This window comes from Athene noctua, chromosome 1 (genome assembly GCF_965140245.1).
Source record: "Athene noctua chromosome 1, bAthNoc1.hap1.1, whole genome shotgun sequence".
Taxonomy (NCBI): Eukaryota; Metazoa; Chordata; class Aves; order Strigiformes; family Strigidae; genus Athene; species Athene noctua.
In genome coordinates, this window is record NC_134037.1 from 238,879,648 (window position 1) to 238,896,779 (window position 17,132).

The window sequence follows — 17,132 nt, forward strand, 5'->3', positions numbered from 1 at the left end:
TGAGGAAGAGTAGAAATAAAATAATCGATGTTTCTGTCTCTACCAAGTAACAGTTAAGAATACCAGGAGAGCTTTTAAAATACAACCCAAATAGATTAAAAATAGAAGTGCTGATTTTTCTGTGCCCTTAATCAGGTGGAACAGATAAGAACCTCTTTTGATGGCCTTTCAATTTTTATTGTGTAGTTGCGTGGAAAATTCTACCTGTATGTAACTTTAAAAAAGGAAAAGGGAAACCTTCACATTGTATCACTGCACATGTAACTTCTTATGTTAACCGCAGTGTGGATACAGTAATGACAGGACAATTTCCAATAACATCAATCTGATACTTTTTTTTTAGATCATCAGTCTTTTCTGGAGGATGCCAAAGGTTGAGTGAGCCTACAATCATTTGGCTGTATGAATGGGCACATGAATTATGGCTCAGCTTTGGAAGCAGCTGTTAGGAGATAGTGGAGGTTATGTTTAACTTTACTGTTAAATACCATATAGGAAACTATGTTGGCTTTTCAGGATTCCCTTGTTACACAAATAAAATGAGTGTATAAGCAGTCACTGCAGTTTGATAAGATGATCCTAATAAAACAAAGTGCTTCAGCTTGAAAATGTAACTTCAGTTTGTCAACTGTTTCCTTGAAACTCTTCCATTTGTACCTCTATCCCTCAAAGAAGAAAGCCAGCACAAGTTCCTGAATGACACATACACTGGATTCTTGCTTGTGTCATTTGAACTTATCTCTTCTCCAAGCTGGGTAAATTCTGAATTGCATAAATGAAAAAAAGTAATTTCGCTAGTAAGGAAAGTGAAATCAAGTGTCTAGCAAGAAAGGGCAGGATGTAGAATTGTGGATAAGTAGCAGATTTGCATACATTTTTTATTGTTTCTTTCCAGATGAAACAGTTTATAAATAAATTTGGAGCTTATGTTTCAGGTTAGTGTAGTGTCTGAATTTAAAAAGAAAACAATTGCATTATTTCTCTTTCTATACATTGAATTCCATTGGTTTCTGTTCTTTTGGCATGAAGATTGTGGATTTGATATTTCTCCATGAAGTAATTTTTTGCCAGCTCTGTACTGTTTACATGAAAACTTTTTTTCCACATCTCAGCTGTATGGGCCAAGAAATGAAAGTGATTAAACAGAATAAAATCAGAAACATTTTTCTCTGGATAGATTTGGGAGAGGAGTTTCAGTGTAACCTTTTGTTCTCTCTAAATTGAATAACAGAAAAAGAAGAGTGTTTTCTTAAAAGGTGCATCAAAATATTACTGTTTTAAACCATCTGTCCTCTGTTTTACCTTTTGTTCTCTGGAGATGTACCATTTTGTTGTATTCACTCACTTGTTTCTTGCTTAACACTGTTACATATTACGGGAATTTTTTGAGCCCTTCAAAGTCCTTCAGAGCTAATACCTGCACTGGATTGTTGTCTTTATTTTACCATTAACCATGATGATCTTTAGGCTAAGAAATTGACTCTGTCAGGAGTTCATGACAGCTGTCTTGAAAAGGTTATTTGTAACCAGACTGAATACTAGTATGGGCTCCAAAAGAGGTGAGCATGGTTGCTTAACTGTTTAGTTTTGGTTTTAATGCTCTTTATCCTTGCTGAGTTTAACTTGATCTTACACGTATTACTGACACACATAGCTTTTTATATGTTTTTTAAATTTTGTAGAATTCTTTGGAATAGGGCAAATCTTAGGAGCCATCATTTAAAGATACTAATAATTACCTTATCCTGAGCCTCCTTCCTGAATTTACAAATTTTTTTTACTAATTATAATATTCATTAAGCCCACTTCTAAAAGAGCAGAACTCTGCATGAGATCCAAACTTAGTGTTACACCTGTATGCATTTCTGTTACTTGCATTTCATCCAGATGCTTCCTTCATGCTAGGAAAATACAAAGGAATCTATTGTTGAGAGACTTTGTAGGCTCCATGTGCTCTAATAAAGATTTTGAGAGGTTTAGAAAATACAGTGTAGTGTTTGGGGTTTAAGATTCAGGAATCTGAATTGCATTAACAAACTTCCTAGTCATACTGATTTAAGTTTCTTTTCGTAACTGCTGATACTGGTAGTCCACAAGAATAATTACTGCTGTTTAGCTGGAGTAGGATTTTAAGATTAATTTACAACAAAGGTGAGTATGGGGAGAGAGAAATTACAGTAATATTTATTTTACTGCCTTTTTTTCATGGATTTAGCACAATTTCCACTGAGATACAAACTATTTACAAAACAGTTGGTAAATAAATCTCCCAGTGAGACATGGATGAAACTCTATAGCACTAATGTTTCTATTCACATCAATGAGATGTGTGGTGTGCTGGCCATCTGTTATATAAACCTGAATAGGATCTGAAGTCCTTACACCAAAGATCTGATTTTTTTTTTTATGCCATCGCTTTTATGGAGGTGTGCCATAAAAATGGCCATGTGCTGGCAACCTGTGCAACTGGACCCCTTTAAGACTGTGTAAAAGTGATGACATTTCAAGCACCTCACCATCTCTTAAAATTAAAACAGCTAATTGCATTAAGGTCTGTGTGTTGAAGAGATTATACTCTTGTTTAGAGTTTGTTTTTTCCCCCTCCCCATCTGTAATATCCCTGATGGGGTCCACAGCTGTGAGAGGAACAGTGTGCACGACAGACTGCCTCATGATTGGCAAGCCAACTGGAAAGAACACTGAGACCCACAAGGATTGCTGGACCCGGAGGGCTTTCAGCGTGTGAGAACAACGAGCTAATTAAAGTCTAAATAAATGGAATGTCCTTCTAGCTGAAGTAAAGATAAATAAATAAATGCCTTCATGTTGTTCCAGAGGACTGAATAAAGATGAAAATATTTGTGTTGTGTTTACCTAGTAATGTCTCTTTAATTGTTAAAGGGGGTCTGTCAGCAGACTTGGTGGATATATCCAAATATACAGTTCCTGATTTGTTTTTCATCTGTTGTTTTAATAGGAGGGGTTCAGCAAAGGTAATGAAAATTATGTGTTTTCTTCATAATTTTCAATTTATTTAAAAATTTTAAAGTTTAACATTTTAAAAATCTCAGTATTTATTTTTAGCAAATGTCTTCTTAGCTACTGCTTCCTTGTCACTGGTGAGCTCTGCTTCTGCTCACACGCTGGTACTTCACACACAGATCTTGCTGAAGGGGCTGTAAGCTTTGTTTGCACACCTATGGTATAGTATATGCTCCTAATGCATCACTTTAATTCTTCAGTTATGAATATAATCTTAGCATTCCCATCTATGTAGTGTCATTAAGAAGAGAAATACAGCACTTAAAAAACTGATCTCATACTGATGTTTTATTTCCTTTCAGTTTTCTATGGGCCAGGTTTTTTTTCAGTTTGTTTAACTAAACCTAGGTTAAATACATATTTAGGGAGCTGTACCTTAGGCTAATATTTAGGAGTGAATTTAATTTCAGTGTAGGCCATTAAGGCTGTTTGTATTTAAAGTCAAGCACTTGCTGAAGTTCTTTGCTGAAATGGGCCCTCAAAGGAGTCTAATATTGGAAGGTCTGAGCAATCGCAGTTCTCAGCTAAACCTCGTCTTGAGGGTTCTTGAGAAATTAGGTTCCCAAAAAGAAATTTGAGTCTCTCTAGGCACCCATTCTGAGAAGATGTGGCCACTGAGTTAGGTCTCGATTTTCACATCTCCCATTCTCAGAACTGAGAACAATGGGTGCGAGACTCTGTAGAGACCATCAGACTGCTGAATAAAGCTGCAGTGCTGTGTAGTCAGCAGTCTTGACCTAACATCTGCTGAAAAGTGTAATCTCACTATTTAAAATTTAAAAAAATGAATAAAGTAGTTGTTTGATAGTTTGTGGAAAAATTAGCGCTAACCTTTTTCTGTTGTACCCCTTAAATGTTGTAAAGATTAATTCCTGGTTGTATATGTAACAAGTATTAAACATTTAAATTGTAATTCCTTTAAGAAAATAATGTGAAGTGGCAAAAGAAGTAAGAAATTGGATGCCTGGTCTAGGAAAACAGACTTATCAGAATGGGTAGAGAAAACATGTTTTTCTGCTTATTTTACAAGCAGGAGTATAAAGGAAACAATTCTCTTATTACATGTGAATAAAAATAGGCTTTGAGAGTGACTTCTCCAGACATGAGAACTCCTAGCATTTTCCTGTTACCTTGATCCTCATCTGCTCATTTGTTCAAAAATGAACCTGAGGTAAGTTTTTACTGAGACATCCTGCAGAGTTTAGCAGAGGAATAGCACATACATAAACACATCCTAATCGTGAAACAAGGGCAGTTATATCTTAGTGAACTGTATAAAATCAGCCAGTGGTCACTTCTTTTGTTAAGAGGCAGCAAAAGTAGTCCAAAACCTGATTAATGCAATTTTTAATTCTGGTCAGAACTCAAAAGAAATGCTTGGATGAATGAAAAGAATGAGCTGGGATTGATTAAAAGGAAAAAAAAAAAAAAAAAGGCAAAGAATCTCTTGGTAGATGGGATGTGCAAGTTCTCAGAATTATTTAGTGAAAAATAAGCCAAGTTCAGCCTTTGTCTATATCAACTGACCTTAAGCTATTGTGGGAGAAATTAAAAGTTAGTCTGTTCAAATGAACTCAGCATACTGGCCAGCTTTTAACTCTGCTGACTGACTTCTCCCTGCCTCTGTACTCTGCAAAAATCCCAACCTCCCTTGTTAGTTATTCTTGCTCCAGTCATCGACTGTGCTTTGCAGTGGCAGAGGAGAGAGATAATTCCAATGAAGCTGTATTAAATTTGTAAAGTGGATTGGCATCCTGACTGTGGGCGTCTAGATACCTTGCAAACACAGATAAGGAACTGATAGTGTTAGTTACATGCAATACAGCCCAAAATACATGCAATATATAGATTGAAGGAGGTAATTAAATACCGCAGCACTTTGTAACCTTTCAGCACGTGAACTATGAACCTGAGAAAGTTTTAGTTTTGGAAATCCTCTGAATACTTCTCACTTATCTTGCAACACGAGGACCTGAGGAAATGCTCAGTTTGCTGTAAGTTGCATTTGTAGCTGCTTCTGATTTCTTTCGAAGATGGGAGAATCCTGAAGATATGTTTGTATAATTGTTATTCAGCAGAGGTTAAAAGTTTTGGGTGAAATCCAGTCCATCTCATATGTCTGTTTAGGTTCATCCATCTAGATGTGTGGTGAAGCAGTCTTCATAAAATACATGCCTAGAGTCCATAAGTAACTGATAGACACAGATTAGGTGCTTTGGAAGGTTTCCCTAGTGAGATCCTGCCTGCAATACTTTTGGCATCCAAGCTGGGTGGCTACAAGTCTCCTTCTAGAGACTATAGACGTACCGTCCTCCCCCCATTAACTGTATAGGCAAATGTAGACGCTGTACAAGTACTTAAAACAGAGGTACAGACTCATGCCTCAAGTGAGCTATACACAATCAAATGTTTTTCCAAAAAAGCAAATGTTATTCACCCTGACATTTTATTTTCTCCATACATTGCCATAATGATTTCTCCCTTCTAAAACTGGAAAGGATTTCACCAGAGGGGAGTTTGCAAAAGGGAGGAATTCTGCCCATAACAAAGCCAACTTCAGCCAAAACAGATGTTTGTGCTTCTAGTGCCTGCTGGGTTAATGGTGTCGCTGAGAAAACAGTCTCCTGCCTGCAGAGGGCATAGAGCTCCTTCCTTTTCCCTGCCAAAATGTGTGTGTTTAATAGGGAGAAAGTAATGGACCATACATAAAAGCATCGGATCAGGGATATCATCGTGTACATGGGGGTACCAAAAGTGTAATTGCAGTGGAAAAATTGGACTCTTCCCAAGCATCCACATTTCCCTCCACCAGACTAAATTGATACTTTACACAGGGAACACTCTGGGATGTGTGTCCAGCAGGAATGTGCTGCAGATACTTGCGCTTCTTAAAAACCATCTGTTTTCATTTGTGTCTCTCCATTTCCAGAGTTCCCAGCACAGTGGCTCCTCTACCTCATTAGCATCCACCAAAGTTTGCAGCTCTATGGATGAAAATGATGGACCTGCAGAAGGTAACATTCGAAGGCTGACATTTCAAAGCAGTCAATGTAGTGATAACAGCAGCTGTGTAGGAAATGAGTCATTCTTCCTGCCAGAGAAGGTGGGAGCACTGCGGGCTGGATGACTCTCTTTGAGGAGGCTCATCAGTCTCAGCCAAGCAGTTAGGTTCACTCTGGATCAGATTTGGTCTGGACATCGCTAGTCAGAGGTGTTTTTGTTGCAGGACACTCAAGATCCTAGTTTTGCAGTTGACGCAGTGCTGACTGGATAATTCCAGTAATTTTTGTCTCATCTGTCATGATACTAAAGAACATACTTCAGTCCTGAGTCTTAGAAATGATTAGTCTCACCCCGTGCTAAGGCTTTGAGCAGGTTGGCTAAGGGATACTGCCTGCTCGAATACTGCCAGTTCACACGTACATATACGTAAGTGTGTGTGTATATTCCCATGTGAGAGTAACTCTTCATGCTGCCTGTGAATTCAGGCAAATCCCAGCCTCCTTGTAGCTTAACATTCACTTTTAATGCTAAAATGGAACAAAGGACAGATAAAGATACAGTTAAAAGTACTGTCTTAAAGAGTGTAAATTCAAGTCACATTTCTGAGAGGCATATTTTTTTACGTTACGGTGTTTATATAGTAGTTTGTATCAGCTGCAGTTTATAGTCGGCTTTTAGAGGCATGTTAGGTATTTGTAACACGCTATTTCAAATACATTTAAAAATAATAGTACATGAACGAGCACTAAAACACATGAAACTACAAGCTTTTCTTATGCTTAGACACTGTGTAATGCAATTTTACCTAAACATCTGGTGCCCAGGTTGCATGTGAGGTAGTATTATTGAGAACATTTGTTTAAAAACTAAATATTTAATATTGGGGGAGGGGGAGAACTAGCACTTAGCACATGAGGAGTTTTATGGATGTCTCAGTTTACAGGATGTAATAAAATAAGTGCTTGAGTGTTGGACTTCTTTGGTACATATATTTAATCATGCTGTGTCAAGGAGTTCCAACCCTTTTGGAGGCTGGTCTGCGCTTGTGCAGATCACAGAGGCCTTTTCATAATTAAAAAAATACAATTTTGGTTTTGTCCTGGGGGCATATTGCAGTGGGAATGGTAAACTATGTAACACTCGAATGGTGGTATGTTTGAGCCCCCAGAAGTCTTATTTTTCATTATTGTATCTGTGTGAAACCTGTTGAGTATATACAATGTCAGCAGCATGGTTTCACTGTACAGTAAGTGAGATACTGACTCTGAATGGTTTCCAGGCTCCTAAACCGTAGACTTAAAATGCATGTTATGTGCAACATCTGTGTTTCCTTCACTAACAATAAAAATGTACTAATGATTCTTTCAGAAGTGTTGGAGGAAGGTTTCCAGGTTCCAGCATCGATAGCAGAGCGATATAAAGTTGGAAGGACTATAGGAGATGGAAATTTTGCTATTGTGAAGGAGTGTATAGAAAGGTGAGGAGGATAATATGCTTATTACTGTAAAAATAAACATTAATGTCATGCTTATTCTAGATCATGTCTTCATTTGTAGAATATAGGACATGTAATAAGATAATGTCTCAATGCCAGATGGAGAAACTAGACTAATGCCCTCTTGTATTAAAAAAAAAAGTGAGTCCAGGGGACAACTATGAATTTAATACTTTGTGGGTTTTATATGTTTTTTTTTTCTCCTGCATTCCACATGATTTTACCAGTTCTTTGTGTTAAATCTTTCTTGTCGCACTGAAATAACATCTTTTCTTGCAGTATATTTTCACAACTCTCCCTCTAAATTAGACCAATGAAACATTTCACATGTAGGAGCATTCTGTAAAGAAAGCATTCTGTAAAGATGTCAGGAAGTTTTTTGTATGCAGTGTAGTGGTGGTAGTCAGCACAAAGAGTTGATTTTGGATCCATCTATTCTGCTTCTGACACTGAGGAGTAACCTCTTCTATGTTTATCTTTAATTAAATGAGCACCTAACTCCTGCTTGCCTACTTTATGCCATTATATGAACTCATTCCAACTTTAGGAGCCTGCACTGCAGACATCAAAATCTAACTTCCTGAGTGCCCTTTACTGTTAAGAGGTGAGAACAGTTACCCTCAAAGACTGATTTTAAACATCCTCCAGATTAGAGAAGTCACAAGTCACCTCAAATGGTGGCGTTATTGAAAGTGTCCAGGTTGACTAGCTCAGGTGTCAGTTTCTAAATCTGGTCAGGCAAGTCATGAACCAGGTTTGAACTGGCTCTACCCAACATTAAGAGTATAAAAAATAAGAAACAAAGGCATAAATGCTCTGAGCAGAACTGCAGGTGGTTTTTGGTGATATTGTTAAAAATAGGAGAATATGGGGTAAAAAAGGCAGAAAGTACCTGTATGTGAAATGATTGTAAGGTTGCTCATGTTAGATCGTAGCAATGCAGAGAGGGCAAAAAACTGCCAGAGCCAGAGATATTCAAAAGAAAGAACAACAGAGATGTCAAGGTCTGATAATGAAATTCCACATGTGAAGTTTTATACTCCTTATTACCATATCCTAGGGAGAAGACTCTTACAGAAGACTCTAACCTCACCTTTTGGCTCTAAGAAAGAACTTCTGCTCTTTAGCCTGTAAGAATGTGATATTAACCCTAGAGAGTAAGTCAAGATTAGATCTCATGGCAGATGATGATAAATTAGCTTGGCTGGTTTTAAAGTAGAGTCTCTTTGGAAAAAGACAGAACCCGCTCTGCATCTGAAAGAGTCTGGCAAGTCAGAGACCATGAAGACAGCTGTTGGGAAAAAGGGGAAGAGTGGATTTTGTATCAGTTGACAGTGTGCTTGTGGGACTAGGCCAAAGCTCTTGTGAGGCCTTTAGAGCTCTGTCAGAGCAAGTTCATGGTGGAGCTGGTCATCTGGAGGGCGATAGCTGTTCAGATCAAACCCCAGAGTCTGAACACAAAACTGGGGAATATGGAAACCTAAAGGAAGCAAAGCAAAACAGTATGAGAACAGGAAAGCACTGTAGAACCTCATGGAGGGTGCATGACTGATGAAAAACATGGGTGAAAACATATTACTAAGAAAAGATGAAAAGGCAAGCTAAAAGTAAGTGAGTAGTGACAGAGAGAAACAGATTACAAGGCAAAATAAAAAACAGTTAAGGTTTTGATACACTGTCATTCAGCTGAAGATGCCAGTTGTGCTGAGAGACAGTTCAAATGTACTAGTGTTCATTTTAGAACTCTTTCTCAAGCTGAGAGAAAAGACATGAACAAAATTAAATACAGGTCCCACCACACCTAAAAATAGTACCGATTACAATATCCTAAAGAGCTTAAATGTTTCCTGTCCTCTTGTCTATCCCACTGGTCCCAGAAGTATCCGATAATATGACATATCTAGGGAGTCTTTGCTCAAATAGCATGATTACTCAGGTATTCCCAGATATATGGTCTTCACTGAGTAGATCCCATTTATATCAGAGAGTTACTACTTTGGGACAGCTTGAAAATTAAAATAGAATTATTTCTGTTAAGTTTCCACTTCTAAAGCATTATACCCTTACCATCACAAGTGTGGAAAGAGAAATTAAAGGTTCAGAGGGTAAATTAAAGCCAGTACATGTAAAACCCCCTTCAAAAACATTCTTCACAGTCTTTCTAAGCAAAAAACACTTCACTTCAAAGTCTGATATGTCCATCATTTGCAGAGCCAGAATTGATGGGGTGATATTTGGGACAGAGGACTTTTCCGCTTTCTTCTGATGTACAATTCCTGTGTGCATTACACTTCAAAGGAATAGTGCCATGAGGTGTTAAGCAAGTAGGAATGGGTCATGTTACACATCTTCACTGATCACATGGATACTTCTACTCCATAGCTATGGAGACCAGCCCATGTGCACTGGTTAGCCACTCTAACACTTCAGATGCGTTCACAGGTGTTTTCCTCTGACAACAAACAGTCCAAATAGAAACCAAAAACCATCTTCAAAATTTTCACATGAGGACTTCTGAATCCCATTCTGTGCATCTGTGAATGCATGGGCACACACACACACACACACACACACACACACAATACATTTACTGCACACAAATACATTTAATGCACACACAAAAATAATGAAGATAGATTTTTGTCTCCAGTGCAATGGAAATCTCTCTGAACTTTGCAAAAAGTTAAAACAGCCAGGGAACATGGCACAGAGCCCTGTTACCAACTAGGTGTCTAACTCTGTGCCCTGCGGTAGTGCTGTGGGTCCAGAATTTTATCCAGCCATAATGTGTTTCCTACTTCATGTGGCACCTTTTTATTGTTTGGGCTGAGTGATAGGTGAGAGGTGATACGCCTGTTTCACTGTGAGTTTCTGGCATGGCCATGCATATTTTTTGGCGGGTGTGTAACTTGCAGCACTGTTGACAGCCTGCGGTTCTGCAGCTTTTTAGGGGAAAGGATTTGCATTATCTTAGCTTTAATTTTCTTTTTACCAAAACAAAGAGCAGTCAGAGTTGTCATCTGCTCGTTACATATCTGCTCCGTCATATGTGCAATTTGTCCTGCGGTGTTTTTATATGTGTTCATTTTTAACTTTCAGATACTTCCAAATTCTGACATTTCCTCACTAGCTCAGATTTCCCAGTGTTTTGGAGTACATGGAGTCTCCTATGGCCAACAAAAACCATCAATTTCCTTTCTCATGACAGAAAGGAAGCATTCCTAGGGCAACCAAGCAGCTTGAAAGAGACTCCTATTGAAAGAGGGCATATTTTATCTGAGTTTGAACCCCAGATATGTTAATTTCTAATATTCCTTCTCCTACCTCCTCCATCCATTCCCCAGAAATAGTGTCCATATCTCTTCCAGTCCCCTCACTGAGCTGGGACTGTAGCCACCAAATAGCAGCCCCAGGAAGAGGCATCCCACATGGAGTGCAGCCCATTTCTGTGGCTGTAGCATCAAACCCATTTGTGGGGGAATACAAATATGAGAAGTTTTTAATTTTTCTCTGCTTAAGTTTCAAACAGATATGCTGTACTTTTTTCTCAAACTTAATCATCCAGTGTGATTTCTTTGCACAGCCTTTTAACTGATGTCTTAATACAGGCTGTCTTTGCTCCCTGATGACCTGGGAACTCAAACAGAATTAATGTTTTGGAGTTTTTTCTTTCTTTACACTGAAGTCCCCATTTTCCCTTAAGTTAATACCTACTGGTATACCATTGGTAGAGGAGTTCTCCATGCTTAAATATGGCAATGAAAATGCCCGGTTGTTTTCCTAATGCAGTGCTTTCAGTTTATGGCTCACTTTGCATGTCCTATATGACAGACTGTGCACACTTTTAGGCATGTTTATTTATGTATTTAACTTACTATATATCAATTTAATGTATCAGTTTAACTATGTTTTGCTAAACCAAGAATGAAAAAAATCTCCCAATATGCTTCAGAGGTTATTTTTTTCTTTTTTTTTTTTAACCAAACGTATGGCTAAGGGCAATGTAATAGACTTTTGTAAACTGTTTAGATTTTTTTTACAAAATAAAAGCGTTTCAGTAAGAGCTTTTTCTTATATTACCCATTCTCCATTTAACCTTACAGTGAAACTAGAGCTTGTGAACACAGCTTATTGGTTTCATCCTTACAGCCATCTTTTGGTTTTGTAACTTGATCAAGAAATGGAAATTGATACTGTTAACTTGTACAAGCTTATTTTTCTATGTTAGCATTCTGTATAGTAAATGTCTGTATATATGTGGTAATGATAAATATTATATTTAAAAAAAAAAAAAATCACTTAGAAGCAAATGTGTTTTCATCCTGAAATAATTCTCTATAATTTCTTACTGTCTCCAGAACCTTTCATATTCTGTCCTATAAACATTGTATTTAACTGCTAAATATCATAAACTTACAAATGCATAAAACATTAAGGACTGACTTTTTTGTCATTGCAGTTGTGAGTACAGATATGCAAACAAATGAATTTTCATTTTAAGTAAAAAGTAAAACTATTTTCCATTTTCCAGCTTGGGGTTTTTTTTTTAATAATAGAAAAAAAAAAAACAACACCTTTTTGGTTTTGAAAATATTTGGATCTGTAAATACAATATAATAATTTTACATAAAACTGCAGAAGTAACAATTAGCACTATAAAAACTCAAGATATTTTGGTTTTTAAAAATTGTAATGTCTTCACTTTTTAAAAAAAATGTTTAATGCTTTTTTCTTAGGCATATGTATTCAATAAATTTGGCTTAAGTTCAAAATTCCAGTCAAATCCAAGCTTCATTTCTTGACAAAACAAATACTTGAATAAAATTCTTGCCCAGACCTACTGTGCTCAAATGACAAATACAAACTCAATTGAGAAAAATATTTAATGTGATTGAACATACAATTTTTTTCTTTTCTCTTTCCTCAGATCAACTGGTAGAGAATATGCTCTGAAAATAATCAAAAAAAGTAAATGTCGAGGAAAAGTAAGTACAAAAAAATCATAGAAGACCAAAACATTTCTTTTTTTTTTTTAAGAAATATTTTGTGAGAGAACAGTTTGAGCGGCTGTCAGTGTTTGTCTTCTTCCTGTCAAGTGTTAGAATCTTTTTTGGTTGAAGCCTTTGCCTGCCCTCTGAAGACCTTTGGTGTATCAGTATAAAACACTGCAATGTGTCCTTCTAGATGTGTGTGTTGATTCTCCAGTTGGTTGGTTGTGTGGGGGCACTCCCCTCTCTCTTCACCCCTGTAATTATAATAGAATCAAAGGATGGTTTGGGTTGGAAGGGACCTTAAAGATCATCTAGTTCCATCCCTGTGCCATGGGCAGGGACACCTTCCACTAGCCCAGGTTGCTCAAAGCCCCGTCCAACTTGGCCTTGAACACTGCCAGGGAGGGGGCAGCCACAGCTTCTCCGGGCAACCTGTGCCAGTGCCTCACCACCCTCACGGGAAAGAATTTCTTCCTGATATCTAATCCAAATCTACCCTCTTTCAGTTTAAAACTGTTAACCCTCATCCTGTTACTACACTCCCTGATAAAGAGTCCCTCCCCATCTTTCCTGTAGACCCCCTCTAAGTACTTGAAGACCACTATAAGGTCTCCCTGGAGCCTTCTCTAGACTGAACAACCCCAACACTCTGCCTGTCCTCATAAGGGAGGTGCTCCAGCCTCTCCTGTCATCTTCATGGCCTCCTCTGGAACCACTCGAGCAGGTGCATGTCCTTCTTATATTGGGGATCCCAGAGCTGGACACAGCACTCCATGTGGGGTCTCATGAGAGCAGAGTAGAGGGGGAGAATCACCTCCCTTGACCTGCTGGCTACACTTCTCTTGATGCAGCCCAGGGTACAGTTGGCTTTCCAGGCTGTGAGCGCACATTGTTGGCTCAGAATCTGTTTTCCATCCACTAATACCCCCAAGTCCTTCTCCACAGGACTGAACAACCCTGTCCTCTAACTTTCATAATTTCAGATGTTATAGAAAACAGAAAAATAGAATAATTATAACAACACTAGTCACTATGTCTAAACAGTATGCAAGGTTAATCAAATCGATACCAGTTTTATACCAAGTGACTGTTAGCTTTTGAAATCTATAACAAAAGATTCTCTGAGAAGATGGTATCACATTTTTAAATCAGAAGATTCTGCCTCAGAGAAAAAAATCTTATAAAATTTTCCTGCATCAGAAACACGTCTTTTCCTCCATGACTTTTTTTGCATTCTACTCTCTGTTACTTTCAGTTATTACACTGATGTTATTTCTAGACATATTCCTTCCATATTTCTGGAGGAAACGTTCGTTACCTTTCCAAAAACCCTGAAAAATCCATGCAGGTCCAAATTCTCTCTGCTTTTTCCACTGTGAAAGTTTTTTTCTCACCAACCCATACTTATTAAAGATTTCTTTTGTGTGGCAGGAACACATGATCCAGAACGAGGTATCTATTTTAAGACGAGTCAAGCATCCCAATATTGTACTTCTAATTGAGGAGATGGACATGCCAACTGAGTTGTACCTTGTCATGGAACTTGTAAAGGTGAGTATTTTAGAGACAAGCTGTTTATTAAGAGTTCTTTCAACCATATTGAGAAATTTCATTGGTACTAACAGTTACTAAAAATCATGTAATCCCAGAATAATTTAGAATGAAAGGGGTCTCTGAAGGTAATCTTATTCAGCACCCTGCTGAAAGATGCGTAACCCACTGTCAGATTTTTTTTATAGCTTTCAAATATTTCAAATATTTGTCTAACTTTCTGTAGGACTGTCCTGGTTTTGGCACTCAGAAGTGCCCTGTGGACAGTACTTGGGAGATCACTAGTTTTATTTGTTTCCCCAAAAGAAGTCTCTAAAAAGTTTTATCTGAAAGAAAAGCATCTGCCTTGAGGTGAATTGAAAATAGACTCAGTCCAAATAGTCTTAAATGCCAGCCTTCAAAATTCCATATTCTTTGATAAAATAGTTTAATTGAATGTTATAAATTTATGTTAAATTTAAACAATATTACCTGTCTTGTTTCTCTACTGATTTATATTAACACATTGTCAGGCTTGCCTTCTTGATAATAATTTAAATGTAAGCTGGAGGAGGGGAAAGTGAAAGAGAAAAAACAGATATTTAAAGCATGGTTCTATTCTGAAAAATAGGTTTGTGAACACAGTGTTTTACATTTGGGACTGTATTTATTTCTTCATAGTACCTTTCAGATCTCATGCATATATTCAAAATGGATTATGAAACTCAGACCAGGTCTTCTCTTGCCCCCATACTGTCAACGGTGCAGTGCAAGAAGTATGAATTTAGCTCTCAGTTCTGGTACTAATACACAAGTATGTCATCATGCATAAAAGGTGGTAAGATTACATTTGAGTAAATTGTACAAATTAGGACAGAAAACTGTTGAGGACATCTTGTCCTCCATACCTACTTTAACAGAATACATCTGTTTTTCACATCCACTAGTGGGATTAGAGATTGTCCTTCCCTCCTCAACTATCCTGTGGGAAGGACATCTTTCCAACAGCTACCTCCTTTTCCGTATTTTGGTCAGCAAGTTCTCCTGGGGCGGCCTATCGTGCCTACACCTGGGAAATCCACAGTTTTAAGTGCTTAAGGACAAAGATTACAATAAAGTTGTGCGTCAGCAGTGGTTTTGTGCAGGCCTGTTGTATGTGCATGCTCAACACTTGTGAGTAAATCAGGCACTCTGAACCCTGGCACCCAGATCAATTCCACTTAAATTAAAATGTGGTCACCTTCAGTAGACATCCTCTCTGTCCACGGTTAGAAACAGGCACCGTGAGAAGTCATGAGAAAAAGTGATTTTGGCAAGCAGGATTGTTATCTTCTTTGCTGTGGCTGTAGGTGGAGATTAGGGTATCCTCTTAATGTAGGCACCTCATTGAGATCTTAGATAGGATGATCCCAGGTCCAAGTATTTCTTAAAGAACTTCTCAATCGCTGGGCTGGAATACGAAAGCAAGGAGAATGAAAAGTTTTTTGTTCTGTTCCATTATCCCCTGTGCTCCGTGGCAGCAGTGGTGGCGCAAGCTGTGTTTCCAGCGCAGAGCTGGGTGGCTGTCAAGTGTGGCCCATGGGTGGATGGTCACATATTTTTCCTGTCCTTGTGGCAGGCTGGGACAGCCTTGTTATCCCTGAGAAGCTCAGGCCATGCCCCACAGCTTAGGAGATAGCAACATTGTCCTCTGCATTTTGAGCCTGCCAGATGTCCTACTGGGCTTAAGTGGTGCTATGGAGCTTATGGTCTCACTAACCCTAGTGTCCACCATCTCCAAGCTCTGAGGAAACACACTGGGACATGCTGGTGGCAAGGAGCTGACAAGGTGCCCAGCATCCCCATTTTGTCTGTGATGGAGAGGCTAAATCCTAAGAAAAATGGAAAGTACTGGCACTCTTCCATGCCATGAATCTCTCTGTGTAACCAGTCCCGGAAGAATTTCCCTATGTTCTTCATAGTCACAGCCCTCTCTCGCACTGAGGAGTGCAATGTGGAATAGCACAGCTTCAGATCAGATGCCATTAGCCATCTAACACTATTTTAATCATAATTACTGCTCTTTTCTGTGATAAGTGATCTCACTCTGAGATCCATGCTGCTGTGGGTTTTTCCAGTATCCATGAGAGCTTGTTCAAAGGTACCTCAGTACTCTTGCACAGCATTGTAATCTAATGTAGCCACAGCTTCAGCCTTCATTGAGAAATCCTTCATCTTGGCCCCATGAGGTGTGCTAAGAAGTAAAAGCTGTGCCTTGTCTAACATGCCAAGACATAAGCACATAGCTGGTTTTATGGGTGCAACCTGCTGTGCTATTCATACTTGGAAAATATTCAAACTCTAGTCTCTGCTGGATTTTTAATCAAAGTCCTACACAGCTAAATAAGAGAGGAGGGGACTGACAAGTCTTACAAATTAACTAGCCTAAAAGATGTATATAAATAAAACCATCCATTATATTCACTTTCCAGAAAAAATCTGTTTTCTTGCACTCTTGCTTGTTTACTATTCAGGGTTACTGCACATACTAAGATATTTGTGCTTTTAGTTATGCTATAGAAGGGTTTTATAGACATCTCTGTAGTACAGATATCCTAGAGAGCACTGTTTTAATGTTCTTTGCTTTTATGTGGAATAATAGAAGAAACTTAGAAGTATCCTGATCCTGGGAAGTCAACTTTGTTTCTTTGAAGCAAACATCTATTTGCTAATGTTTAATTGGGGAAAAAAAAGCCTTGTTATACTCTATGGGCACCAGGGAAGGTATTTCTGGAAAGACATTAATTGTTAATTCACCAATCCTGACTGTTACCATTTCATAGCCTGCGCTGTTAGAATTGATTAACCATCTGTTATTGACTGACTTTTGAAGACCTGACTTTAAATCAAACTCACAGACAGGAAAGAAATTCAAGGAGAAAAGACTTGATACTGCAGAGCACGGTTTCAGTTAATACCACCCTGCATTAATTGGCAGTAACATGTTTGACATAAGTGGCTGCTGCAAATACTGCCCTCACTTCATGGCAGATAGGCCATTCATTGCTTTGTAAAGTGTAAGAAAAAGCACT

The 17,132-nt window shown here is 38.2% G+C and overlaps 1 protein-coding gene across 3 annotated transcripts in view; it reads left to right on the forward strand.

Annotated features, from left to right (window-relative positions):
- The window catches only part of DCLK1 (doublecortin like kinase 1), a 255,207-nt gene that overhangs the window by 202,993 nt on the left and 35,082 nt on the right, over nucleotides 1-17,132 (forward strand). For all 3 annotated transcript variants that reach the window (XM_074914194.1, XM_074914204.1, XM_074914212.1), the window contains 4 exons: nucleotides 5,972-6,056; nucleotides 7,414-7,522; nucleotides 12,468-12,525; nucleotides 13,963-14,082. In XM_074914194.1, coding sequence (XP_074770295.1) covers nucleotides 5,972-6,056; nucleotides 7,414-7,522; nucleotides 12,468-12,525; nucleotides 13,963-14,082 — 372 coding nt within the window. The remainder of the gene's footprint in view (nucleotides 1-5,971; nucleotides 6,057-7,413; nucleotides 7,523-12,467; nucleotides 12,526-13,962; nucleotides 14,083-17,132) is intronic.